The 24,710-nt window shown below is 40.5% G+C and overlaps 1 protein-coding gene across 7 annotated transcripts in view; it reads right to left on the bottom strand.

Annotated features, from left to right (window-relative positions):
• The window catches only part of HLCS (holocarboxylase synthetase), a 209,824-nt gene that overhangs the window by 153,413 nt on the left and 31,701 nt on the right, over window positions 1-24,710 (bottom strand). For all 7 annotated transcript variants that reach the window (XM_075911737.1, XM_006125992.4, XM_006125991.4 and 4 more), the window contains 2 exons: window positions 17,427-18,397; window positions 13,298-13,477 (listed from right to left, as the gene is read on the bottom strand). In XM_075911737.1, coding sequence (XP_075767852.1) covers window positions 13,298-13,477; window positions 17,427-18,397 — 1,151 coding nt within the window. The remainder of the gene's footprint in view (window positions 1-13,297; window positions 13,478-17,426; window positions 18,398-24,710) is intronic.

Consider the following 24,710-nt stretch of genomic DNA (forward strand, 5'->3'; position numbering starts at 1 on the left):
TTAACCTGGTTTGTTGAGGGCTCTGGTGGTCAATGCAATTATTTTTAGCATCTGAGTTATTTTAACAGAAAAACAACAAAACTAGCAACGGGTTTTAAAATAGAGAAAAAGTAGCCAATTATTCTGGGTGACCTAACCAGTATCAAGACCAAGTTTTCACATTTTTTTCCAATCCTCAATTTGTTCTTTAAAAAATAGGTATTGGAATATTTTATAATGATGTCTACTGTTTGGTTTGTGGGAATAGTCTAAAGTAACAAGACTATTTCACTGACTAATTTGCGGATTTTTCAATGTAAATTTGCCAGTTTTTCAGCATATTGTCTAGTAAGTTTATTAGAATTGAACAAAATTTACTATACTCTTGATCTTCTGTCTTGATTTTATTGCTTCTAATAAAGTGCTTGAGTCTTGGGTGAGGTTAGTCCACATTGGTTATTTTTTTCATGGTTGGGAGCTTAACTTAAATTCATGACCAGTATCAAATTCCCAAAATTCACTGACTGTGTGTAGAAAGTTAATATATTAATCAGGTGTTTGGTCAGCCCCACTTTTCTGACAGAAGCCTACAGTGGTTAGGTGAAAAGTGCTGACTAATTTTTTTTAAAAAAATATGACTTTTCCTGAAGGAGGTTGCTTAAGAGAGCTGTCAGTGAGATTAAACAAAGATAGTAAGGAAGCAGCTATTAATGAAAGGGAAAGATTGCCCTCAACTTAGCTGTGTCAGCAGTCACAGCTTCAAGGAATGAAGTTTTCTTGTTCAGACTGCAACTGATAAGATAAAAACTTTGCCACCACTGTCGATCATTCAAACATGAACTGATGAGCATACAGCTTTTCTAGACTGATACTACTCTGTTATAAGTGTCTCTCATGAGCTCTATAATGCTACACTGTTTTAATTACACACATTTACAGTAGATGATAAAAATATTTATATCCAAGTATGATCATTGTACCAGACATCTTTTTCAAGACTACATCTTAATTTCAAAACTATATGGAAGACTTATACATATTACCATTCATGCATACAAAATCAGTACAAGAAAGGAGTTATTATCCCACCTCTTTCTTTCCAGCGTACTAATGAGAAATACCTAGCTTTTGAAAAAAGGCCAACCATGAAGAATTAACAACATAATAAATTATTGAATTCATGGAATATTAAGATGAAAAGGGTGTTTGCTAATGTTTAGATAGAGAAATATAAATATAGAAATCAAGGTTCTTGTAAGGGCTAAAGTTGGAGAAATACCTTGTTTTTTATGGTATCTGGAACATTATGGATTTTCTAAACAGAAGATATGCCATTGTCATAAAATGGAGGCATAGAAGAGGTAATACAGCAACACCTAGCCTTGTGAGGTACATTTTGTCTTCCTCTTCTCATACAGCTACATTAGAACTGTCTGGAAGCAATCTTCTTGGCAGCTGCTCTCATCAACAAACTGTTTATTGTACGAAAGCGGGTAGGTCAAAGGGTAAACGCCATCCTGAACCGAAAGCATACCTTAAAAAAATTAATACCGTGCATGCATAATAAAATAGCATGTTATGTATAAAACAGAACCATACCAATTCTGAAAGGCCAAAAGTCTATTTAACTAAGAACTCCTGTATTTGAATGAGCAACATTCATTATGTTGTTACAATGGCTGATTTGCTCTTCAACAGATTTTGTGGACTACCCCAAAATGGCTGCATTTATCAAAAATACTTATATTAAAAGGAAATTGAATGTAAAACATAGATTGTATAATAGATAATTTTATTTAGACATTTTAGGATATTGTATTTAATTATAATGAATGAGAAGTCATTAATTTCTCATTTAAACACCCAGGATTTCCAGACAAATAATATGAAGTCAACATGAATCTTCTTATTTATGGAATTCTAAATACAGATTTAAATCAGACATATCATTTATATGGAGAAAATAATCCATAAGCTAAATGTACAATTAACTAAATAAAGTATCATACATTGACACAGTTTAGATACGTCTTTTGCCAAGCAACAAAGTCCAGTTCAAATCTTGTTTGGGAAGTTTTAATTACAGCTGTGCAAGTTCAGCCGTTAGTAAACTCCCTTTTCTCCCAGCATTCATAAATCTCTTATAAAAATGTATCCTAGATTTTAATGTGATATGCAAAATTTTAGACCAAGAACATGTTTTTTAAAAAACTGCACACTTATTTAACATTTGCGCCATCTTTAGATAGATGAAAATAAAAATAAGAAGTGAAAGAATAACGAGATACTGAGTGTCCAGGTAACTCTGTTCAGAGCCTTAGACAAGTAACACATTCATACTACTACTTTAACTGAAAGGAAAGATAATTAAAGGAAATTAAGAATTAATGCTCAAACTTCATCCAGCAGTCCCTATATATGTATTTCAGGAATTAACCAATAGAGACTGCATATTCCTACAAGTGCTGTGATATCACAGAGCACAATGTGATAAAGGTAAATCCATTGCAATACATTTTAAAACCAATTTTAATTGGAAATATGTGAGGAAAAAGAACACATGTAGTCTACCTTGCAATGAATCTATAAGGCATCTAATAATCCAAAAATAAGGAATTAATGGAAGTAAGAGATTCTTAACTACAGAAAGGCTAACAGATAGTATTGTAACATTAAAGTAAGAGGTCTGACTACAAGAAGCACCATGACTTCCAATTATTTTTTGTTTAGTTTTAACTAATTCGTTAGCACTGACACCTATTTAGTAGTAAGAGTGAAGCTGCTATTTTCTGAATACTGCAAATCAAGTGTATGTACATGCACACATCACAACCAAAAATATGTGAGGAGTATACAGGGAATAAAGCATACTAACCTTCCAAACTTGTTCATTTATCAATAAATGATTAAAGAACTGTGGAGAACTTGTTTAGCGTGCTTTTTTAAAAGAACAAATAGTTAAGATAAAAATCTAAAGCAATTAATACAGCATTTGGATACCCTGCATGTTGCACTTAAAGTTAGCAGTACTTCATAAAAAACACAATGAGATTTTTGTTCCCTAGTTAATTGTCCAACAAATCAGGTATGATCAGCTAGTAACACCAGCTCTGTTAAAATAATGTTACAGTATTATGATATTTTTTATAGCAAGAATGAGCAAAAAGGTTTCTTATTAAAGGTAAAATTGTTTGCTGAAAGTCTGGGAAACAGTGATAGAATTAGTAAAAACTAAAAGAATACTAAAATACATTGTTGGCATTGACAATATACAGCTCTCAGTTTAAGGTTTTCTATCAAATTTATTATACTTACAATACTTTTTTAATATAATGTGAGTCAAGTTAGTATTTCATATTCACAAACACTAACAGAATTTGCCAGAGCCAAGTGGTATGTCTATACTGTAAAGAAAGACCCACAACAGGAGTCTCAGAGCCAGGGAGAATTGATTTGGGTTCATGGGGCTCAGGTTGGGAGATTCAAAAGCAACACAGATGGGTCTGAATTTCAGAGCTGAAAAATCCAAGACAAAATAGATAAATTCCCAAGCACAGAGGAATAGTACAAGAGATTCAGTTAAGAGACAAAACATCCTCCATATTCTGTAAACATCACCCTTCCCCCATATATATTCAATATATCACAAAAGGTGATACGCAAAAAATAGGGGAAAATACAATGCTCATTTATCACAATGCTGAGTTAGATAAGAAAAAATAAGATAGTCAGCAATGTACATAAGAATCAAACCAATGGTCTATCTAGCCTACTGTCCTGTTCTCTGACAGTGCCCCATGCCAGCTGATTCAGAGGAAATCAACAAAACAGAATAGTTACGGAGTAATCCATCCCCTGTCATCAGTCCCACATTCCATCAGTCAATGTAGTTCTAAGTGCACGAGTAATCCAAGTTGTATATTTTCCAACATGTCCAGGAAGACCTCCTTCCCCGCCCCCCACACTTTGGCTTGTCTGCTTCAGCCCTTCTTGCTTTAAAATAAATGGGAATAAGAATACATCCAAAAAACTTGTTCTTAATTAAAAAAAACCAATGATGCAATTTTTAAGTTCATATATTCTCTTCTCTCTCCTGCCCCCTTTTCTTAAAAATAGATACCTACTCCGTACCTATTAAACTCCAAATTTCCCAGTACACTTTAAACTTCAAATATCATCATTAGAGCTAAAACCTGAGACCGTACCACCTTCCTGGCTGAAAACATTCTCTCAGTTTTCAAGGAACAAAGGAAAAATAGTTGCATAGAATTCCATTAAATCTGGTCTTTTACCCTATACAATACAGATTTCACTGGTGGAGACCAGTATTTCTCAAATTGGAGGTTTTGATCCAAAAGACAGTTGCAAGGGACCACAAAATTACTTTAGGAGGTGGTAGCAGGACTGCCACCCTTGCCATGGTATGGTATTGCCACCCTTACTCCTGCGCTGCTGCTGGAGGTAGGTCTGCCTTCAAAGATGTGCTCCCAGCCAGTAGTCGCCACTCTCCAGCTGACTACCTCCAAAGGTAGTGCTGCCACCCCTATAGTCTTTTAAGAGCCCAGTAAGCAGTGGAAGTGTTAGTAATGCTGCTCGACAATTTTGACCTCTCAGGCTTCTGCAAATTCTCTGGTTCAGCAATGGTCAAGGCACGATAGTGCCAGAGTAGAGGTTCAACCTGAAATTTAAATTTTTAAAATCCAATGACCACAAAATTGACCAAATGAATGATCCATTTTGGTGAGGCCCTACCTATACGGTGGGCTGATGCATAGTCAACATTTACTAATCCTCAGATTTGCCTCTAGTCTTCTTTGTAGGAAAAATTTCTTATGCCTAGTTATTTCTATACTCACTCCTGGGTCTCTCAAACACAATAGTTAAAGCCAGAACCACAACAAGGAGCTGAGAAAGCTCAGAGCCAACAGCATCCAACTTACACACGCCCATGAAATACAGATATACAGGCAGTCCCCGGGTTACGTACAAGATAGGGACTATAGATTTGTTCTTAAGTTGAATTTGTAGGCTCCAGATTCAGCCGCTGCTGCTGAAACTGATCAGAGGCTGACTACAGGAAGCTGGAGGCAGAATTGCTCTGCCCCCAGCTTCCTGGAATCAGCCACTGATCAGTTTCAACAGCAGCTGAATCTGGAGCCTGGGACAGAACAGCTGGGCTGCCAGGTAGGTCCCTGCAGGACCAACCCGGCAGCACCCCAGCTGCTCTACCCCAGGATCCACAACAAAAGCCTGGTCTGCCGGGGGGCGGGGCGCACAAGCTGCGCCCCCCCCCCCCCCAGCAGACCAGGGACACGGGGAGCAAAGCTGCAGCTTTGCTCACGGTGCCTCTGGTCTGCTGGGGACCGTCTCCAGCAGACCAGGGACACTGGGAGCAAAGCCGCAGCGGCGGCGGAGTCCCACGCCTCCCCGGCTTTGCCAGAGCAAAGCCTCAGAGGCGCGGGACCCCTCCGCCTCCCCGGCTTTGCTCCAGGTGTCCCTGGTCTGCTGGAGACGGTCCCCAGCAGACCAGGGGCACCCGGAGCAGCTTTTCTCGCCCCGGAGTTCGAGGTGGCGGGACCGCTGCGCTCTGGGCGGTCCCGCTGCCCGAGAGCTCCGGGGCGAGAAAGCCCCATTCGTAAGTGCGGATCCGACATAAGTCGGATCCACGTAACTCGGGGACTGCCTGTAATATTTGAAATGGACATGATTTATTAAGCATTCTTGCTGTAGCTGAAAAATCTTTTCTAGAGAAACTCAAAAAAGCCAAGAGGCCATCATAGAGCAATACAATGTTGCCAACTTGTGCATTTTATTACATATTTGATTAATTTCTTAAATCTCTGACTTCAGAAACTAACTAATTAAGTTAGAACTTTGGTTTCATTTTTTAAAATTGTTTCTCCACAGCCACAAGCTTGGAAAGCTTGGAAACGTAACCCAAGTGTATTCTAAAAGCTCAAATACGAGACTGCACAGAACAACAAGGCAAAATTTGTTCTTTTTGAAAAGTTTCATGTTGCGTTGATCCATTCCTGATTTTGGGAGGCTTGAATCATAGTTTTTGAATATTGGAGGCTAGTAATTCCAGTCGTCATAGCAAATTCCAAATTGACATAGCCTCCTTATAAATCAAACACCCCCCCGACTGATCTCACGGAAGTGCTTACAATTGTCTCACTGCCAGTGATAAATCTAAACAAACAAACACTCTTCTTGCTTCACTAAAGCTTTTTATGCTCACATCAGCAGCAGACATGTAGCAGCATTCCCCCCTTAGTGCATATGCTTCTAAATTTGTTAGTCTTCTATTCTTACAAAGCTTCCTTACCAAGAAAGGTGCCAAAACTGAGTAAGTGCATAGGGAGGCAGCTTCAGTGTTAATAAATGGAATAATAAAGTAGGCAGGGCACCAGTCACTGGCATTAGAAAACAGTCCATCTAATCCTGTAAAGGGCAGCCCTGTACACAATAGTAATGAAAACATTTGTATCCACTGTACCCTACCTAATTTAGCATTTTCACAGGGGTTACTGGTATTAGAGATGATCTGGTGTTATCAATGGCGGGAAATGGATCTGAAAGGCTCACACAGACAAGGCCTTGTACACTTAAAAAAAACCCAACAACCCGGCATTCAATGCTATTTAGTGTTAATTTCCTCGTAATGTTGTCACTGTTAGAATTATCCTTGGTTCAACATCTGATAATTGAGTATTCAAGTTTATACTAAGAAAATGATATACACAAAAACTAAAAAAGGCACTTACAAATATTTATAGTTGTAAACACTGCACCATGGCTTTTAAATGTTTGCTTTAATCTAACAGCTGCTATTTAGTTAGCCCTTCATTTAAGGCCTGCAGTATGCCAACAAGATAACCATATGCCAGATTCCATTCACAGTACATCTGGAATTTCAGGATTTTCTTCATTTGGAGGGAGCTCAAATTACTTCTTAAAATGAACCTTCAAGTGATTGACACAACAGAATCCAAAACCGTTATTGATCTCTTAGTAACTACTACTACAAAGCATTATGCCACGTAAAACTTTGAATTTAAACCAGCACCACACACATATGCATATATGCACACAAATGAAAGAACACTGGTAATTTTTTCTCAGTCATGTGAGGTTTTTATTAACCATGATCATCATTTTCCCGGATAGGTTCAATTTTATAAAAGACGGATTAAAATGATAAATTCCTGTCACAATCTAAAACCTGATATTTGTCTTTGAAGAATCAAATCAATACCTCATTATGGCATGGATAAATCAATTACCAAAGAATGGGTAGGAGTCATAAAAGACAAAAATGCATTCATTATGATCAGCAAATCCACATACTCATAAATGTTTGTTTAAAATAAAGACAATGCTTATGGGTACGCTTCTTGTGAGCAATATATTTCAACTGTATAGAGACAATAACATTGGATTTTCTACTTTTCATTCGGTATGTATTTTATAATCTTGTTTGGTTTAAATTCTGTACATTATCTTAGCTGAAGAGGCACAATGTAAGCAGAAATTTATATATTTAGAGAACTGAATCCTGATCTTTCTTGTTATAGGACAATACCTTTATTTCTAAATAATGGCAATATGACAGCATCTCACAAAACTCCACCTAATGACAACCCTGTTCTTATTTTCCAGATCTTTCATGCATAGATTAGCTACAGGTCACAGTGGAGGCTAGGGAATAAGTGTTGTAAGTTGGGCTATATTCCATTTTTCCTAGATTTGCACGAATGATGTCATGAACCAATGCTGAATTGCTATGGATCTCTAGAGAGTTCTTTGAAAGCCATAGAGCCTACCTATCTAAAGCCACCATCTGTTCAAGGGCAACACCATAAAATTCTGACTCAAAAGGATATTTTTTTAGTTATGACTTTCTGAATGTTGTGAAATGACTATTTTGGATTCTTTCTTTCTTTACATTACAGTAAAATCATGTACACACATGTAACAGACCCACATAGACCGTATAGATCACAGTATTAATTGTCAATGTGTATTCTATTTTATTTTTTAGATTCCCTACAGCAATCTCAACAAAGACAAGCTGAATGCAAGTAGACTTAGCCCAACACAATAGCACGCTATCGGAGGGTTCCAAACTCAGGAGCAGAGAATATTCACTCCCCGAAGTGTAGTTATGTATTGTGGATGTAATGGACTAAGGCTAGGTCTACACAGCAGAATGTCACTTATTCTGAAATAACACAGTCCGCATCTATACTACAAGCACTATGTCAAACATATTTGACATAATGTCAAAATAACGTCAAGCTGGAGGACTTCTTACTCTGACTCCTGCAACCCTCATTTTACAAAGAGTAAGGGAAGACAGAGGAAAAGTGCTCTCTCTGACTTCCTGCTATGTAGACAGTGCCAAAAGCTAAAATAAACTATTTCGACTTAAGCTATGCAACTAACATAGCTCAAGTTGCATAGCTTATTTCGGCTTTAGCCCTGCCATGTAGATGTGCCCTAAGACAAACCTCAGCATGATAAAAACATTTCTTTATTTTTGACGACCCTCAAAAACTATATTAATATTTTCTGTTCTCCCATGTAAAATCAAGTATAACAGGACTACCAAAGGAGAATGATGGTTGTGAAACACTATACATACTTATCTGAAGCAAGCCTTGAAATGCAGTAAAAATATAGGTACCTACAGGGAATCTCACTGTGTTATATGTTGACACCTGACCAGTTTAACACCAGAGATAAATCTTTAAGAATATGTGGAGCTAACTTTGGGTAAAAAAGTTATTAACTTCTTAATTCTTGCAGTATCATGAACAGAATTTTTGGTAATTGCTACATATAATGTAGCGATGCTCAAACTCATTTTACTTTTTTCCAAATTACACAAACATATACCAAAATAACATATCTCCAAAAAGTTCTATATACTTTTGCGAGTATTGTGAAACACGTGACATACAAGTAACCATGAATACCTAATACTATGCAAATCTAAGGAGGAATGTCTCTCACTTTGTAAAAATACACCATAAGTTCGTTACTGACCACTAAAAAGAAATTACCACTTGTTTTCCTAGCTAGAAGAAATAATCATGCTCATCAGAGCTTTTCCAAATTCTCTTTTTGATTATAACAAATCATTCTCAGATCAATACACAATAGATCAACAAAAATTAGTTTACTTAAAGTAGTCTTCGTAAGTACAATCCAGTTCCACATTTGGATAATTGCATACAAAAGGGGGATGCTTAATAAAGATGGACTCTGTTAGTTTCTCTGTATTTTGATATTGCACACCTTCTGAATTCTTGTGATATTCAATGCTTTTTACAATTAAAGAAAGTTAAATATTAAATGTTTTGCCACTGTGAACATGTGTACACCTATGCACAATACATCACGCAAGAACCTTATTCTCCCTAATTTCACAATGTTGATTCTAACTACTCTGTGTGTAAATCCAGCTCAGAAGTGACACCTTGTGGTGAGATACTTCAGTTAAAAACTAAATGAACAGGTCTGAACTGCCTCCAGTTTTCCCAGATCACAGAGATTGATAGCTATTTTAATGTGATGCTTTCAGCAGTCCCCAGAGGTCATGATAAATACTGAGGTCACACTGTGCTGGACTTTATGCAAGGAAGAGTAGACTGAAGACAAAACTACACAGTTCCACTCTTTGGACTAACAGGGCATAAGAAGTTGCACATAACGAAGTGCTGCACTGATCAATCCCCTGTGTGGATGCTGCATGCACAAATTAACAGATTCTAATTCACAATGAAGTAAAATGAAGGAGACTATATCAGTGCAAACTCAGGAGCTTTGATGTTTACACTCACAGAGAGGAGTTGTAAAGCAGTATTTAGATGGGTATTGCCATTCATGCCCTTACTCCAAACTGCAAGCCATCATAGACATGCCATACTGTAACCTGAAGTTTTAAATTTTTAAATATTGTTTTGATTAGTCACTGAAGCAGATCCAACTAAAAGCCTGAAACACAATGGATTTGAACAGATAACTGAGAACATAAGCCCTGCCGTGGAAGTCCAGTTGAGCCTGGAATGCCAGTGGGGTCCGGTGGGGCAGCAGTCTGCCAGCTCTGGCAGCAGGGCAGCAGTCAGCTACGGTGGGCTGGGAGGCAGCACCGAGGTTGTGGGTTCCCGCAACAGGTATGGTGAGGACAGAAGCCACCGGTCAGTCGTGGCAGAGCTGGTGGGGCTGGGAGCCCAGCATGGCAGTGGGGTAGTGGTAGAGGAGGAGCCTGTGGGGAGGCTGGCAGCTGCCAGCAGCCGGGCCTGGGGCCCAGAAATGACCAGCAAAATCCCTTGTAAGGTGCCAAGAGTGCCAGACCTGGCAGGTCCAACCTGTATTACCTCTACAGTCTTTTTAAAAAGCACAGCTAGAAATGGAATATGAAATTCCTTGACATTTCCATGATCATTTTACCTCTTGTATCTTAAAAAAGCAATAGAGTTTACAGATGAGGTTGTTTTTTTCTTAAGCACTTTTAAATTTAAGTATTTAAACAAAAGAGTTTTGTTTATTATGACTGATGTGGAAAAAGTGAATAAGGGAATGTATTTATTTACTTATTCCCACAATATAAGAACTAGAGGTCACCAAATGAAATTAATAGGCAGCAGGTTTAAATCAAACAAAGGGAAGTTTTTCTTCACTCAGTGCACAGTCAACCTGCAGAACTCCTTGCCAGATGGTGTGGTGAAAACTAGGACTTCAACAGAGTTCAAAAAAGAGCTAGATAGATTCTTGGAGATTAGATTCATCAATGGCTATTAGCCAAGATGGGTAGAACGGATAGGAATGGTGTCCCTAGCCTCAGTTTTGTCTGTAAATGGGTGACAGGAGAGGGATTACGTGAGGATTACCTGTTGTGTTCCCTCCCTCTGGGGCATCTGGTATTGGCCACTGTCAGCAAACAGAATACTGGGCTAGATCAACTAAATTTTCCAGTCCTGTCTTAAGATGAACTCAAAACACACCCTTCCCACAAAACACCTCAGTATAGTTCTGTTTTATTATTTTTAAATTCATGAATTTATTTTTTAAAGAAGGCCACCTCCATTAAGCAACCCATATCTGTTAAGTCCTTTAATAGTGTAGTCAATCAACTGATAAGCAAAAGCTTACAGGCTAATGCTATAGACTACATGCATTCCCACCCCACTCTCCCAGTAAAATTTTTAGCAGGCTAGCCAGCAGGCCAGCTCAGTCCTGGCTTGCGACAAGTCCAGGACCTACCCCTACCGTGGCTCTGCATTCAAAGTGTATTAGGAGACAGGCAAGCAGGCAACCCAGCTCGGTTTTGGCTTGCACCGGGTCTGGGCGCTCAGACCTCCCTCTCACAGGACAGGGGCTACTGCCACCCCACACTGCTGTGTCTGTATGAGGAAGCAGCATAGGACAACAGGCAGCCGGTCCACGAGGACAACTGGCACCCCACACAACAGAGGCAGCGGCGTAGAGTGGCAGGGGACTCCTTGGTAGTGGGGACGGATCATGCTGGCTACCAACTGTGTCCCTGGGGACTATAGAATAGTCGAATAACTGATAAGAATTCATGAAGTTACTCGACTATTCAATTAAGTGACATTTAACACCTAACCTGTCCAATTAGGCCATCAAGTATAAAGATTTAAACTGTTGTATTTGCTAATCAAAGACCTGCCCAAGCCCATGAAATGGACAAGAAAAGCATGTGTAACCAAAGTAGGAGTGTGCTATTTCCTAATTTCTTCCTCAAAAATTTATCATCAGTATCGCTGTAATTTTGCTTGACCTTTGAACTAATCCAATCCAATAAAGATTTCTTAGTATTTTTATCGTGATAAGCTACAAGTCCAGATTTGAACTTCACTAAGATCGATGACATCTAACTACTAACCCATCTCCATATGGTCAAGTGCACTTCTGCCCCCTCCCAGTTGGTTTTGTTGGAACTGAAAGTTTTATTCTTCTTATATTTGTATTTTAAGTTTAGTAATATAGTAATGTAGCAATAATATAGCAATATAAGATATATATTAATATACATTTATTTTATTAAATTAAGTCCTTTTAGTTAAATGTTTATTTCTTTGTTCTAAAGTTTTGCGAGTTTAGTAAATGGGCCTAAGTAAAAAGATAGCTTTGATATTGTGTTAATGAGATTAAAAGGATGTTGAAGACTGAGGCCTTAATTGCCTGATTTACAGCGCCTCTTTGTCTTGCCAATGCAGATGTTGATGTTGTGCTGTATAACCTTGAGAGCCCTTGTAACATTGCTTATATGTGTGAGAAGGGAATGAATGTGTCGAGATAAGGTGCAAAAGTTATTGCTCAGAACCAGATGGCCAAAGAGGGAGGTTGAGTGTGGGCAAAGACCAGACTACAGACAACCCGGCGTCAAAAATGCGTACCCGTAATAAGGAGTGATTGGCAGAGTGGCAGATTGACGAGCCTTGAAGTAAAGCTGGTACCCCCAAAAGACGACTGATTACAGGATGAGCCTTTAAGAGATGTTTGGGAACAACTGACATCAACAAGATAACATTCCGGTCACAGGCTGACAGAGCGGAATCCATTGATTTCAACAGAGAAAAGGATTATAAAAGCAGGGTGCTTTGCTATGGAACTTTGGGTTCGTCTTGCCACCAACTCCAGAAGAGCATTGGATCGATCAACCAACAAAGGCCCTGCTCCCCCTCTTTGTTCAATCTAGCTGGCCACTAGACTGATACAGAATCTGTACTGGTAACTATAACATTTTCTGGCGGGATAGTGTGTGCGCAAGGTGTTTGTGTGTGAGTGATTGAAAAGCATATTCAACTGTTGTATTTTCAATAAAGGCAGCGTACTGCCTTTTCCCCTATAAAAGATCTTGTGTGCTTTGTTTAACCAGATACAGTTTTCTTCTCAGTTCAGCAATGTCCTACCAAAAGCTCATTAAAACAGAACACAAATACTAGTTCTGAAAATCCGTTATTGACTTACCTAAAGAAGAATGCTTCCATCAAAAATTGGCCCACTCACTAGGACATTATATCTGTTCTTATTTTAATAAAGGTAACTCATAAGGCATGGTGAGGAACACCATGTGACTAAAGTAGTGTAAACCACATCCCTAAAATGGCTCTACACTCTCAGAGCTCTGTAGACAAACTTTTAGTAACTTTAAAACTAATTGGCCCTAAAAATTTGGCAGCCCTTTGTACCCCACAACTATAAAAAGATAATTTTGCTTTTTTGAAATCATGTGACAAGCTACTTAGTTTGACTCTTATGTCTGCAATTTAAGTAAAAACCTCACCTCATTAGGAGACAGCAAATAAACAGGAGTTAGTGAAGGAACTTCACTTAATTCACAACTCAGGCCAAGCAATGTCAGGATCTCCTTAAGAACTTCATATCTCTTGACATTGTTCATTTTGAGTAAATTAAAGTCTTCTTGGGTTTGTGTAGTTGAAGAAATATCCATCTCCAGGTATATCTGGGAAGGTAAAAAAAAATAAAGAGAAAGAAGTCACTAATATGAAAGACAGCAGCTGACATAGATAAAAGCAAAACAGCCCTAAAAATGGTTTTTTGTCTATTAATTTACTACTAGCTGAATTGAGTATAAGAGCCATGTAAAATTCAGTGTGACTTGTGTGTTAGAAGTAAGGGTATATTTTATATGATGACAAATATGACATATTAATGGAGTAGAGTTTTGACATCTTAAATGACTGTTAGACATAAATCCACGGTGTAGCAAATAGAGGTTGAACATCTCTGGTTCAAGATGTTGCTGGACCAGAGAGCCCCAAGACCAGAAAACCCCAGCAGCTGTAGACTGCGAATCTGGTGGCCAGCAGCCATTGGGGAGAGGTGGGGGGATAGGAGCACAGCCCAACCAGTGTCTCGGGGTTAGCAGCCAGGAGGGGAGCAGGTAAGGGCTCCCCAGAAAGCCCTAGCCTTCCCTGGTCCGGCAAACTCCCTTGTTTGGGACCAGTCCAGTTCCAAGGTTGCACTACCTGTACTAGTACAGATTAATGAATCCTTAACTTCCAAGGAGACAACTAAAGCTATAGGTAAATTATCGTTCTTCTCTGAAAAGCATGTAAAATGCCCCTCTCTGAATTAAGGATGTTAAATTTAGATTAATCAGCTAATCAAATAGTCAATGTAATTTGCATGTACTATTCAATTAGTGCAGCGGTCACCAACCTGTATATCGGGATCTACTGGTAGATCTTGGAGCCTCTGACAGGTGATCCTGACTGGTTTGGCCAATAGGATATCAAGCGCAGCACTTCAGCTGCTCCTCCCTCCAATGCTGCTCATCTCCTGCCCTTTGCCTTGGAGCTGCCCCTTCCCCTGGGAGCCTCCTGCTTTCTGTGCAGGGCAGGGGAGGGAGAGGAGAGAGTGCTGATGTCAGGGTGCTCCCTCTCCCACCCTGTATCCTATCTCCACAGAGCAGAGAGAGGGCACAACAGGACTTGGGAGGGAGATTGCTGGCTGCTTCAGAGAGTGGGCCAAGGCAGGGTTTAGCCTGCCTTAACCCCACTGCATCACCAACCCTCCTGGGCCCCACATCCAAACTCCTACCCTAGTCATGAACCCCCTCCTGCATCCCAAGTCCTTGTCCTAGCCCCAACTACTCTGCATCCAAATACTATTCCAAAGCTTGCACCTAGAACCCCCTCCTACATCCCAACTGCCTGCCCCAAGAGCAGCTCAGAGTCCCTTACACTCCAGATCCCTTAATCCAAGACCAGAGCCTGCACCTCATCCCGCTGCCCCTGATGAAAGTGAGTGAGGATGGGCAAAAGAGGGAGAATGGAGTGAACAGGGGCAGGGCTTTGGAGGAGGGATGGGAAGGAGGTGGGGCAAGGGTATTTACATTTGAAGTAGATCTTGAATTGCAGTTAAACTCAAAGATATCTCATGCTCAAAAAGATTGGAGACCCCTGAATTAGCAGATAAAGGAGCCTTCACTTTTGAAATATAGCAAGAGCCTTGCCAGTTCCTGCTACATTTCCGAGGCAAAAGTGCCGCGGGGAGCACGACCAGCAGGGGACTCAAGCAATCCCCCACTCGCCCCCACGCTCCCTGATTTTGAAATATACAAGAGCCCCAGAAGGGCTGTTTGAGTCCCTAGCTTGCACCAGGCACCTCGCAATGCTTCTGCTTTTGAGAGGTGGAAGTACCACCGGTTCCCCACTGCGGCCCTGACGCTTCTCCCCACAGAAACTGTACTGGGGGAGAACTGACTTTAAGTCACTAGTCAACTCAACTATCCGATAAGCATTTGCTCATCGGATAGTCGACAAGTCACTTACAACCTACTCTTAATCAGCTGGTCTGACTCCTGCACTTATTTGGAGTCCATATCCACTTAGTGACTAAAAGTTTTTGCTACTTTTTACTACTATTATCACTACATAAATGAGGCTGCTCTGGATTCTAGTCTGGCTCATGAACCAGGGAAATTCAGTTCTGATTGCAGAATATTTATTGGCAGTGAGGAACAAGGCAGAAAGAACCTAGGCTGAGTCATGCAGTTAAATCACAGGATTGAGCATAACAAAAATCTTTTTATTTTTGAACTGTACTGGAACCCTACCAGAGAAACCTACAGTACTATTTTATAAAGATTCACTCTTCAAAGTAGAGGTGAACTATGGAGGCTTGTCTCCACAATCTGCAAACAGCAAACCAAGCTGTAAATATACAGCACTGTCCCCTGTTGTTCACTAACTAGTCATGTGGACCCTGGTACCACATGCTAATAGTTGTTCTGTTGTTGTACTTTGAAATATTACTAAATAGTATTTCTGAAGAGCCAATAAATGAAAGCTAGCCATGACACTTTTAGGATCCACATAGAGATTTAGTATGTAAGCAAACTAGAGTGCTGTACATTCACATACTGCTTTCCTGCACATTAAGTCAACAAGCCATCAGGAGCACAGCTGAAATACAGAGTCCAGACTGGTCCACCTATACATTATACACTGTATCTCACGTAAGTTCCAAGAAGTTTAATACATGTATATTGTTCTGCTACATTTGTTTTATTCCACTATGTGCAAATACATTTAAATGCTAGTGGCATAGCAATTACTTGTACTGTACTTTAATACATTTTTGCACATTTTATTTTTGCTATAATATGCATTATCTACTCTTCTATAATTCAGCCACACAAATTTATTGAATTCAAGAGGGAATGTTATGTAATTGGTCTAGTGCAGAAGATGAAATAACTACCCTGTGACTTGGAATATTCACTGGCTGATGACACTACAAATACTCTTATAAATATAGCCCTGGAAAGAACAACAATACACCTTTTCCAGATGCAGACTGGAACTAATGTAAAAATCATAACTGTTATTCTAATCCTTTTAATCTGATTTCTGAAATTTCTCCACCTTGCCCTTTTTCTCAGGAAACCCACTGCAGTATTAAATTTTATTAGAGGAGAAGGTCAATTTAAATACTACAGAAAAGGAGGTTTTACCATGCAACTTGAAAGAAATTAATAGCAGCAGTGCCTAATCAATTTTCTAGTTCAAGTACTCACACATGGGTGGCAGAAGCTGTTATACAAAACTATAACAAAACCAAGTTTTCCCACGATGCTATAGTCTTTTGGCAGTGACACTCAAGAGTAACACTGGCAAATCGGTGTGGCTTTGAAGAGGAACATGATCACTGCATACCTAAGATACTCCAGAACTTCCCCCAAAATTTGTTTTTCCATACATTTAGGTGAGAAAACTACAAAAAAGGCATATGGGAAGGTGACAGATTAAATTGCTAACGGCAAATCTGACAGCTAGTATAAGCAAGGAATGGGGGGGATTTGCCTTGAGCTCAGTGAGTATGAAAGGAATTTCATCTGTACATTCTGTGGATGAGGGAAAAGCACCTTGGAGAAATCCTGATGACATTTTCTGAACTAAGTAACTGCAAGATGAAGATGATTATCTGAAGAATAAACACTGATACGTAAGTCCAGAAACCTCACCCCACCCCTCAATTTATCCTACAATTAAAATTACGGTAAAGATTGCCTATTTCTAAAGTTTATATTCTTGTGTTTGTTTTATTGGGTTCTCTGTACCAGAATTCAGTAAGATGAGCCCAGTAAACAATATTTGTATCTCTCTCCTATTTCACTACAAAAGGCAAAATGCTATTTTTCCTACTTTAATGACTTGAATCCCATAATTGAAGAATCCTCTGTACACAACTTCAAAGTAGGTAGAAAAACTGTGCCTCAGCTCTTTGCCTAGCCTACTGAATTTGAGACAGGTAGTCTTTATGAGTACTGCAGAGAAGCAACAAAAATGAACTTATAATGGAAGTCAGTTGAAACCCCGGGAAACACCAAAATAAGTACAGTATACTATGACAATAAGGCACTTAGCTCTTCTTACATACAGTACCTGACACAGAATAGCTTCTCCTCCGCAGTCTCCATATGGCAGTTGAACAATGATCATATCTTCATCTGTATTATTTAAGTGACTCAATGACTTCACTGTTCTGAAGTTTCCTTTAACGTCTTCCTCAAAAACATTGCCACTCGTCAGAAAGTTTAATTTAATTTCACTGTTGTCTGCTTTATAGAATACTAATTCTTGGATGGTCTTCTTCAGTTCACTTTTGCTCCTTATCTGTATAGTGCCAAATGTGAACAAGGCAGAAAGTCCTAAAATCTTCCCACCTTTTGACAAGTAGGTCAGGAACTGTTTGTGATTCTCCTCAGAAATCGGTTCCTCTGTGGCAATAACCAACAACAGCGAGTTATCAAGCCAGGGAGCTTTCAGAACCTGTTCCTCAACCAGCTGGTAGATCGTGTAGCTATTTGTATCAATACACTCCTTGATAACTGATTTTATCTTTTCAAATTTGATTTTCATAGGGTCAGAACCTACATAAATTAAAACATTGGGAGGCTTCCCAGTGAGGTTTACCCTTTTTAGTTCTCTTGCCAGACCACCATCAATAACCTCATCCACACTGGCACTGCAATCATCTGGAAGGTCTGGAATATTTTCCGATGAAGCAAATCGGACTGATTCAATAGTGCTGTTTTCAAGTTCAAAACATTCATGGCAACTGGAAAGATGCAAGTGGTGATGTTTCCCCATACTTGTTTCTCTTTCAGATAGGCTATCAAGCTCATCATGAGGCTCACTTCTTTTCTCTGACCTGGATTTCTCTCTCTCTTCTCTCAACTCTTGGTCACCTCCTCCTGTAGAATCAATTGATACTGATCCTTGTTTAGTTATAGCCTCAAATGGAAGAGCAGGGATCAATTCACCTATTTGCGCGCAGTCAGTGTTCTTCTTTTCTTCAGTAGATGCAGCCACCTGCTCTAGAGCCTTTAGAGCAGATTCCTGTAAATGGACAGCTGAGAGATTTCAAATGAAAAGTTAAGCTATATAAAAACAGTAATATTTTATGTCACTACTCCTAATACACAGATTGGCATTAGATTTAAACTCCTGATACATCATTTACATCAGTCACTCTTAACCAAGGGCACAACCTCTGGTTGTACATAGAGATCTTCCAAACAGTACATCAACTCATCTAGATATCAGTCTAGTTTTACAACAGTCTATGTAAAAAGCACTAGCAAAGTATGTACAAACTAAAATTGCATATGACATGCTTATACTGCACTATATACTATACAGAAGTACAAAATTTATATTCCAATTGATTTGTTTTATATGGTAAAAATGAGAAAGTAAGCAATTTTCTAGCTACTAGAGCGTGCTACTAATTTCACAGCTGTGAAAGGCACAGCACAGATTGTGAAATAAGCCCTTCCCTGTGACATCTGATGTCTCCTGATTCCTAAGAGTGCACCATCAAAGGGGGCTTCCTAGCTCCAACTGGGTAGGGGATGGACACAACCTGTTCTTCCATTGCAAAATGCTCTGGTGATGTGGGAGGGAGGGGACCAGACCAGGCCCACCTCCAAGTGCCACCCTGTGCTGCAGGACATTGTTTTGGACTTGGCAGCAGCCTAAGGTTCCTGCAGCTGGCGGAGACTTGTGGAATTGAATGTTATCTTCCCTGTGCTGCTAGAAGCACATCATCAAAGAGGGATCCTTAGCTGTGACTGGGCAGGGGAAGGAGAGAGACAAGTATGGGGGAACGGATGCAGAGCTTTCTGAACAACTGCAGTGTGCAAATATTTTCCCTCCTAAGATGGCCAGGACTAGCAGCTAGGTGCTCCCAGCAGCACAGTAGAGATTAGGGATGTTAAATTTAGGTTATTTTAGTAATTGAGTAGTCAATAGAATTTTTATCATCTACTATATTACTTAATGGGGCAGGCAGCCCCACTTATTCCTGGCTCGTGCCAGGTTGGGCACCAAACCCCACTGTGGCTCTTCAATTTAAAATGCAAAGTCAGTAGGAGCCAGAGGAGAGGGGGGCAGACTGCCCAGCTCCTACTGACTTTGAAATTGCAGAGCCACATCAGGATTTGCTCCCAGTACATGGTGAGACTGAGCAAGGCTGCCTGCCTAGCCAGGAGCAGCCCCTGGGATTCCCACAGACAGGGGCTGCTGCCCACAAAGCAGCCCCTGGCCATGACACGTGGCCACGAACAGAGGCTTCTTCGGGGGCAACAGCCCCTGTCCACAGGGAGTCCTACCTTCCTCCTGGGACCCCCCATGGCCAGGGACTGCTGCCAAAGCAGCCTCTCCAGCCCTGTCCTCTCCCACCCCCCGCCTCTGATAGAGAACAGACAGTGCTGAGGGAACCAGTTTAAACAGGATCCCCTCATGCTTGCCCCCATTTGCTGATATAGAGGCAGCAAGGGGAAGGGGGAAGAATGTGAGTAGCTGACTCAACTACACCGTAAGCTTAAGCTTATTGGGTGGTCAACTAATCGACTACTCTCTTATATCCCTAGTAGAGATCAGACCCACCTCTACCTCTTGGAACCTCCTGTGGCTATAGGAAGCTCTGCCATTGCTGCCTTCAAAGTCTAGCTCTGAAGGCAGCAGTCCCCTGACCACCTTAAGACAGGTTTGTGACCCTCCCTCCCCCATCTCCTTTTGGATTGGGATCCCACAGTTAAAACCTGAAATTTCAGTTTTGTAACAGCTGAAACCATGAAATTTACCCATTTTCAAATCCTGTGGTCATGAAATTGGTGAATTTCAACACATTCTATAGAAGAAGGAGACCAGAAGGTGAGAGACAAAGAGAAATCCAGGCCACAGAAAAGAAGTGAGCCTCATGATGAGTCTGACAGTCTATCTGAAAGGGAGATAGGTACTGAAATCACCACCACCTGCACCTTCCCATGATTGTGAATTTGGTAGGGCCCTAGCTATGACACTTCTGTATTTTGATGTCTGATGTTGTAACCAAGCAGTGAAACTTGGAAGCATTCATGAAAATCAAACTCCTGAAAGGTTTACAGTGGTGCAGAAATGTTGACATTTTACACTACTAAAAAAGTTTGCTCCTTCTAGACACTACGATTTACCTCTCCTCAAACAAAGTGTCTACATTTAATTTTGTAAATCCCTAGATCATATCTGGCAGTTAGATACCACTAAAGGTTCTTAAGCGAGGTAGGCAGGAATGGACCCCTAAGTAGTATGACAGACTGCTGGCTAAGTCAGAGCTCTGCCACTGCAGTCTGGCTGAAAAGACCAATTGCAGATGACTGAGCAAGCCCAGGCCTGAAAGGCTATTGGAAGCAGCTGTGGACCGAATTAGCCAGAGGGCTGTAAAAGGCAACCAGAGGGGAAGTAAAGGGGGAGGAGCAAGGAGCCAGGGTATGTCTGAGTGTGCTTCCCCAGGCAGAAGGAGAAGCTGGCTGAGTTTGCTGTAACCCAAAGCTCTGTAAATGGGGGAGGAGGGGAAGAGGGCTGAGAATAAAAGGCACAGGTGAGCACACCGGAAAGAGTCTCTGGCTGATCTGTGGACCAGAATGTGTCCCAGAACCAGAAGGTGTCCCAGGACAAGGGGCTTGAGGGGGGACCTTGCCATAGTGGTTAAAATATAGGAAACAAAAGGTAGGAATTAACGGTAAGTTTTCACAGTGGAGAGAAGTAAACAGTGTATCCAAGGTTCAACACTGGGAACAATGCTCTTCAACGTATTTATAAATGATCTGCAAGAGGGGCTAAAAAACAGGCAACAAAGTTTGCAGAAAATACAAAGTAACTCAAAATAGTTAAATCCAAACCTGACTGGAAAGAGATCAAAAGGGACCTGAGACACACCAGGGTACAATCCAGACAAATGAGCAGCTGTACCACCTCTGCCCTGTAACCTATGGTGCCCTTTCCTTTGCCTTGCTGCCAATTGCATCATTTAAAAGGGAATGGGGGGCAACAGCATGCCCCTGAAGTTTGAACCCCTGGATTTTATACTTGAGGTCTGCTTAAAGTTGCATGCCCTGGCTCCAAAGGAAGTTCTTAAGTGCAACAGAGTTTGAACTGTTTGCATCTTTGCCTTTGCAACAAGGAGTTTTTTATAACAAGGGGGAGGCAGGGTGATTAAGAACAACAGAAGACTCGTCATTCAAGCAACTGAAGGATCATTAGATCATCTTGAAAATAATGCTCAGCACTCCACTTAAAAGATAAAGGGGAAAAAAAGCAGAAATGACTGTTGTGATGCTGGGATTTGCACTGGACCAGTACTGTTAAACTTCTACATTTCTTCAGGGGGTAGAGGAGTTAGTCTGTACAGGATAAACTTAAACAACAAATCACCTGGTAAAACTTTATAGACTAACAAAACATGTAGATGGTATTATTTATAAAATAACGTTCTTGAAAAGCTTACAAAACAGCAAGGTTACAAAATTTCTCAAAATAGTTAAGTCCAAAGCTGACTGCAAAGAGTTACAAAGGAATCTCACAAAACTGAGTGACTGGGCAACACAAAGGCAGATGGAATTCAGTGCTGAGAAACGCCAACTAAGGTACATAGAAAAATATAACCCCAACAATACATACAAAAATGATGGTCTAAAATAGCTGTTACTACTCAAGAAAGAGATCTTGGATTCATTTTGGATAGTGCTTAGAAAACATCTGCTCAATGTGCAGTGGCAGCCTAAAAATGAAGAAACTAACAGAATTTGGGAAACATTAGGAAAGGAGTAGATAAGACATAAAATATCATATTGCCTTTATATAAAGTCATTGTATGCTCACATCTTGAATACTATATGCAGATATGGTCACCCCTTCTAAAAAAGATACACTGGATTTGGAAAAGGTACAGAAAGAGCAACAGACACGATTGCCATAAGGAACAGCTTCCATATGAGGAGAAATTAACAAGACTTGGACTTTCCAGTTTGGAAAAGAAATAACTGAAGGGTACATAATAACGGCTATACTGGGTCAGACCAAAGGTCCATCTAGCCCAGTATCCTGTCTGCCGACAGTGGCCAATAACAGATGCCCCACAGGGAGGAAATACAACACAATCTTCACATGATCCCTCTCCTGTCACCTAGACAAACTGATGCTAGGGACACCATTCCTACCCATCCTGGCTAATAGCCATTGAAGAAGCCAATAGCCTACCTAGCTCTTTTTTGAACCCTGTTAAAGTCCTAGCCTTCACCACATCCTCTAGCAAGGAGTTCCATAGGTTGACTGTGCACTGAATGAAGAAAAACTTCCTTTTGTTTGTTTTAAACCTCTGCCTATTAATTTCATTTGGTGACCCCTAGTCCTTATACTGTGGGAATAAGCAAATAACTTTTCCTTATTCACTTTTTCCACACATTATGATCTAATGGTCCTCTATCACATTCCCCCTTAGTCTCCTCTTTTCTAAGCTGAAAAGTCCAAGTCTTTTTAATCTCTCTTCATATGGGACCCATTCCAAACCCCTAATCATTTTTGTTGCCCTTTTCTGAACAGCATTCCCTCATGTAAGTATTCTCAGCTACATCCGTGTGTGCTACAGCCAGCCAGCCACACCTTGGCACCTACTAACCTTCAAGTTTAGTATCAGGTGACCACAACATTGGTCTCAGATTTCCCCTCAGAAATATATGTCCTCTGCCACCAGCCCTTTCCTGGACATTGCAAATGTACTGACTCCATTATTCCTTCAAGGGAATAATATGCACATAACTTGCTACCTCATATGGAGTTACCCTAACACTGTAACTTGAACAAACTGTTATCATGTAACAGGTCCGCCCGCTGGTGAGCGCTCTGCTGCAGACAAGGGGTGCTGTGCAGGATCCTTGCCAGGTTGTCCGGTTGCCCTCAAAGTCCTGGAACCAGGGCCTGACTAGCCCTGTTCACGGTACTAGTAAGTCTCTGCTTGTGGCTAGTCTTTGGCCACTGGGTCTGGGTTTTACCCAAATCTAGGCTCAGCTCACACTAAGAGCTAGCTGCAGTGCTGATCTCCCAGTCAGGGTACAGACCTGGCTGGGTGGAGCTCCTAAAGGGAACTGGTTAGGCCCGAACCCTGCAGCTTCTTTTATACCCTTCTGCTGGGTCCTGATTGGCTGCCACAGAGACAGCCACTCTAATAGCATCTGAAGGACCTCTGCTCTGCTCCTCCAGCTGGGATGGGTGGCGGCAAGGCCTCTAGCCTCCTGTCGGAGGCGTTGGGGCCTAGTCCAGACCATCACACATCATTACACAGAGCAATCTTATAACTTCACATGTTGCCACACATTTTACCAGACCAAATATTACCAGAAAATTATGAATTTTCAAATGATACTTTAAAGGCACACTTTGTACAAAGATTATTACTATGGTGTGTAAGGTGTGAATACAACAGTGCATTTGTCACAGGATCGCACAGAACTGTATGACTAGGAAAAATGGCATATGAAATTCAATGTTGATTAATGCAAACGAATGCATGGGGAAAACACAATGCCAACTACATAAACAAAATGACAGGGGTCTCTTTTAGCTGTTGCCACTTAATGATCTTATTTCAGAGAACTCCTTACATCTGCTTAACGTGCAAGTGGCAGCCAAAACAAATGGGAAAATGAATTGGATAAGTTCATAGAAGATAGGTCCATCAATTACCACCACCCAGGATGGTCAGGAACACAACTACATACTTGGAGTGACCCTAAACCAGTATGACCATTCTTATGCTCCACAATCTGAAGTCAAATATTCTATTTCCAACTCTGCCAATTATTTATTGTGACTTTTAATAAGCCATACAGGACAAATTTTTACAAGAATCCAGCTAGCTTGAAGAATCTTAAGATTTTGGGCACTTAATCTGGAACACTTAAGATGTGTTTTTTCAGAGAAAACGAACCAACAGAACTTCCATAGAAGTCACTGTCAACTGCAGGTGCTCAGGATTTTAATTCTGTATTGTAATGTGAAGGTTTCAGTAAGCTAGCTAGTTTTTGAACTCCTTTTCCTGACAGAACAAGGGTTCACAGGTTGAAAACATCTGTAGCATGGTATCCCTTCTGCTACTCCTGTGCAGGTATCCCAGATGCATTCTCTTTTCAACTGCTATACCACCATTGGGGAAGGTGAAAAGTGAGACAAGAAGCCCTGAAAAAATGATTCCCTAAGAAAAAAAGGTGCTCACTGCTGTTCAAAACTGAACTACAAAAATCTAGGATTATACTGGATAAGATGGAATCACTTTGTGATGAACAAGAAAGAAAATAGGACACAAGTAAAGAAGGAGATGGAAAAATCTCAACTGTCTCTGGTCCTCAG

Source organism: Pelodiscus sinensis, chromosome 1 (genome assembly GCF_049634645.1).
Source record: "Pelodiscus sinensis isolate JC-2024 chromosome 1, ASM4963464v1, whole genome shotgun sequence".
Classification (NCBI taxonomy): domain Eukaryota; kingdom Metazoa; phylum Chordata; order Testudines; family Trionychidae; genus Pelodiscus; species Pelodiscus sinensis.